At 53.4% G+C, this 3,879-nt stretch overlaps 1 protein-coding gene across 1 annotated transcript; it reads right to left on the minus strand.

Moving 5' to 3' along the window:
* Positions 1-931: 931 nt before the first annotated feature.
* On the minus strand, positions 932-3,216 carry LOC111080944 (zinc finger protein 333). Its single transcript, XM_041595956.1, is given in 4 exon segments — positions 932-1,439; positions 1,441-2,436; positions 2,469-2,922; positions 2,986-3,216. Coding segments are annotated over 4 exon segments (1,701 nt in total). The 5' UTR covers positions 3,074-3,216; the 3' UTR covers positions 932-1,276.
* Positions 3,217-3,879: the final 663 nt, after the last annotated feature.

Raw genomic sequence — 3,879 nt, forward strand, 5'->3', positions numbered from 1 at the left:
TTTTGTTGCATTTGCACTGCAGTCGCAGTTGTTGCCATTGCTGCTGGTTTATTTTTCGTGGCAGACCCCGAAAAAAATCGATGATTCATCGCGTTGTTTGTTGTTTTGAGTGGATTTCACCGTCACCGTCGCCGTCTCCGTAGCCAACTGCAGCAGCGGCAACAGCCCCCCAAAATGCTAGACATTTGTGGTTCGTTGTGTTTGTTGCTGTTGTTGGCGCTTGCCGCCTGCTGTTGCTGCTGCTGCTGCTGCTGCTGATGTTGCTGTTGCTGGTGACGCAGTGAAGTTGCAGCTGCGCCAATTCTCCAGCCACTGCCGTTGCCTTTTGCATTTTGGCGCTTTACGTTCAAAACAATTATTATTCTGGCAATTAATTTTGATTTAAGCAGCGATTTTATATACACATTTATGTGTATATAAGCAGATATAAATATCTATATATTTTGTGAGTTTTCCTCTTTCTTCGCCACCCCCTGCCGGGCCAGTCATTGACGGCTGCTTTGAGCTTTTCGATCAGAGCAGTTTTCCAGTTTTCCAGCAGCGATAAATAAGCGACACCTACGAAGTTCCCCCGAGATGGCAGAGCTTCGATTATGATTTCTGCACACCGACTTGCAAGCGAACATTTCAGTCGTTTCTGCCCCATACTTTTATTTCTTTTTATGTATTCATATTCCTCTTTCCTAAAAAATTAAAGAGTGGGAATGTTAGATCTGCCACTTGGGTACCATTAAGTGGGCAAGGGGGGCCCATAATAGAAATAAAATCATTTAAATTTTGCGTTTTTTGTGTTTTTTTTTAAAGAAAAATATAAATAATTGTTATGGATACAAGTATGGATTAAATCATAATTTAAACTAAAATAAATTAGAAAATGAAATTATAAGCTACTACAGATACATAAGTTAATAAGTTAAATATTTAGATTTATTCTCTGGCACCATTTCGATCTGTACACCATCGAGTTTCAACAACAAATATACAAGGAATTGCTAACAAACAACAATGATCCTAAGCCTAAGCTAAGCACCCCGAGGTGCTCATCGGAGTAATTTAGATGTACATATTCTCAATAGAATAGTTCTGTGATTGATAAACACTAATTTGGAGACCCTAAGAGGCAATAAAATTGCACTGACTAATTTTTGGCACTGACTTCTTTCCCTGAATGGTGTTCCTAGCTGACTGACTATGTGACTTTGGCTACTGACTGACTTAGCTATAGGTTTACCTGGCTACTTAGATTACTAGACTGTCCTGTCCTGTCCCCTCCCCTCTAGTAGATGGCCTGTGCCCCCTGGGCGGCCATGGCATAGTCCCCGCCCTCATCCTCCTCCCCGCCGCTACTTCCCATGCTGCTGGCGTAATAGACCTGATGGGCTTCCGATCCCTCCTCGTAGCCGTGGAGGTGCTGCTGGAGCTGCTCCTGCTTGAAGCCCGGCCCCAGAGGCACTGCCGCCCACCTCGCTGTGGCAGCCGCTCTGCAGGTGCTTGGCGAGCAGGGACATCCGAGAGAAGGACTTGGTGCAGGTGGGGCACGAGTACTTCTTGACGTCCGAGTGCGTCTGCATGTGGGCGCGCAGGTTGGAGCGGTCGGCGAAGGCGCGGTTGCAGTGCTGGCAGCTGAAGGGCTTCTCCCCGGTGTGGGTGCGGATGTGGCCCTGCAGCAGCCAGGGGCGCGAGAAGGCCTTGCCGCAGATGGGGCACTTGCAGGGCAGCGTGTGGGTGCGGATGTGCATCTTGAGGGCACCCAGCGAGACGTACGTCTTGTCGCAGTTCTTGCAGCTGAACACCTTCTTCACCTGGTTGCCCTCCGCCGAGGGGCAGTGGAACTGCTGGTGCTTGCTCAGGCCCGAGTACGTGGAGTACGACTTGCCGCAATCCTGGCAGTGGTACCGGGGCACTCCCACCGGCTTCTGCATGGACTGGGCAGACGCCGCGTTGGCTGCCTGGATCAGTGCCGACGCCTGGTCAGTGCAGAACTCGGTCTGGTCCACAATGGGGCCGCCGCTGGGGTTGCTCCGGATGATCTTGTACTCGGTGCTCTCATAGGCGTGGCTCTGCTGGTGCTTCACCAGTCCGGCGTACGTGGCATAGCATTTGTTGCACTGCTGGCACTGGTAGTACAGATCGTTGCTGCTCTTGATCTTCAGCTGGTTGAGCTGGTTCTCGCTGTTCTCGCCGTTCTCCATGTCCTCGGCCAGTGGCGTCAGTTCCTGCTTCGCGGCCTTCTGATAGGGTGGGTCGTACTGTGGCTGCTGGGGTGGCATGTGCTGTGGTGCCATGTGCTGCATGCTGAGCAGGGCCCGGGCCACGTTTTGCAGATTCATGTTCTCGCTCAGCACCCGGCGCTGTGCGACCTCGGGTCGCAAACTGAGATCCTCTGGCAGCCCAGGGGTTGCTGGCGGCTGGTAGTAGGTCTGTGGATGTGGGAGGTGGGATGTAGAGGTGGCTGCGCCTGCGGCTGTGGCTGGAGCTGTGCCGATCCCATTGGCATCTTCATGCAGTCCTCATAGTCGGCAATGCTCTTGAGCAGATTATTATTGTAGTTTCGCAGCGGGAAATCCTCTTCGGGCTGCTCCACCTTGATGATCGTCTGTGCCGTGGGAGGAGGGGAGACGGAGACCCTGGCATAGCTGACCGGAAGCTCTGGCTCGGGATCCATAACCTCCTCCTCCGGTGGCAGCTCAAAGTCGCCGTATCCCAGTCGGGCCAGGCTCCGGGCTATTTCCTCGCGGGTGAAGACATCCGGAAAGGCGCGTGCGATCTCGCGGGTCTCCTCCCAGATGCGACGGGCCAGCTGCTCCTTGGTCTGCGTCATGGCCGCGTCGAAACGGCGTCGCAGCTCGGGGGGGACCGCCTGATTTTCCGGCTCCAGCGGCACGGCAGCCGATGCCACACTGAGGTCTACGGGTCCTTCATCTGGAAAGAGCGACGAGAGGTTAGAGCTGGCTGTTGGTGGAGTGGAAAGCGTCTGGAACGTACCATGGCTCAGCTGATCCACGGGAAAGGCGTCCTCGATCGGAATAGGCCGCTTCTTGAGCGGGCACTTGCTGTACTTGAGTTTATCCATATCGGGGAGGGGAGGGGAGTGCTGGAGAATCACTAGCTAAGCTCGCTGATCACTGATCACTGATCGTCAATGGTGTGGTTCGATCCTCACTTTTCACTTTCAAGACTCAAATCACTGCTCACTCATTGGCTGCTCACACGCGTGTCTCGATCGCTTGCAGCTCCAGGCTCGAATGATGCAACCCGGCGAGGATCGGTTTAATTTTATAGACTTCCGCGTGCGAGATCAACCCCCTAGCCACACCAACCCCCTGGCATGCCATGCCAAAAGGATCCTCCCCGACTACCTACTTCCGATTTTCAAATAGGGATTCTGTAAATCAACCACCACGAGCCACAATGCTGTGGAACCTCCGTCTCCGTCGCGTCGCGTCTCGTCTCCCTCTCCCTCTCCATCTGCATCTCCTTCTCTGACTTCCCAACAGCTGTGCGTTCGTTGAACGCTGCTCCAGCTGCACATTGTTCCGTGCTATACTATACGGAGCACGAGGGCAGAGGAGGCAACAAATCTGTGTGTAAAAAGCGAGCACGTGCCACAGCTCTCTCTGGCTCTTTGCACGAGTATCTCGTATCTCCCTCTCCCTCTCGCACACACCGGCTGGCTCTGGACGTAAACGATCGCCACCAGCTGCCGCTGCGGCGTCTGAGATTGAATTCTGTCCTCTGTACGTTTCACGCTCTCTGCTCTGTTCTCTCTGCTCTCTGCTCTCCGCTCTTGGCATGGATTTCCCCTCCGCATCGGCTGTGTGCGTGAGCAAGCGCAGCTGGTGGCAAGCTTATGTACGACTTGCAGAGCAAGTTTATTTA

This window comes from Drosophila obscura, unplaced genomic scaffold, assembly GCF_018151105.1.
Source record: "Drosophila obscura isolate BZ-5 IFL unplaced genomic scaffold, ASM1815110v1 contig_9, whole genome shotgun sequence".
NCBI lineage: Eukaryota > Metazoa > Arthropoda > Insecta > Diptera > Drosophilidae > Drosophila > Drosophila obscura.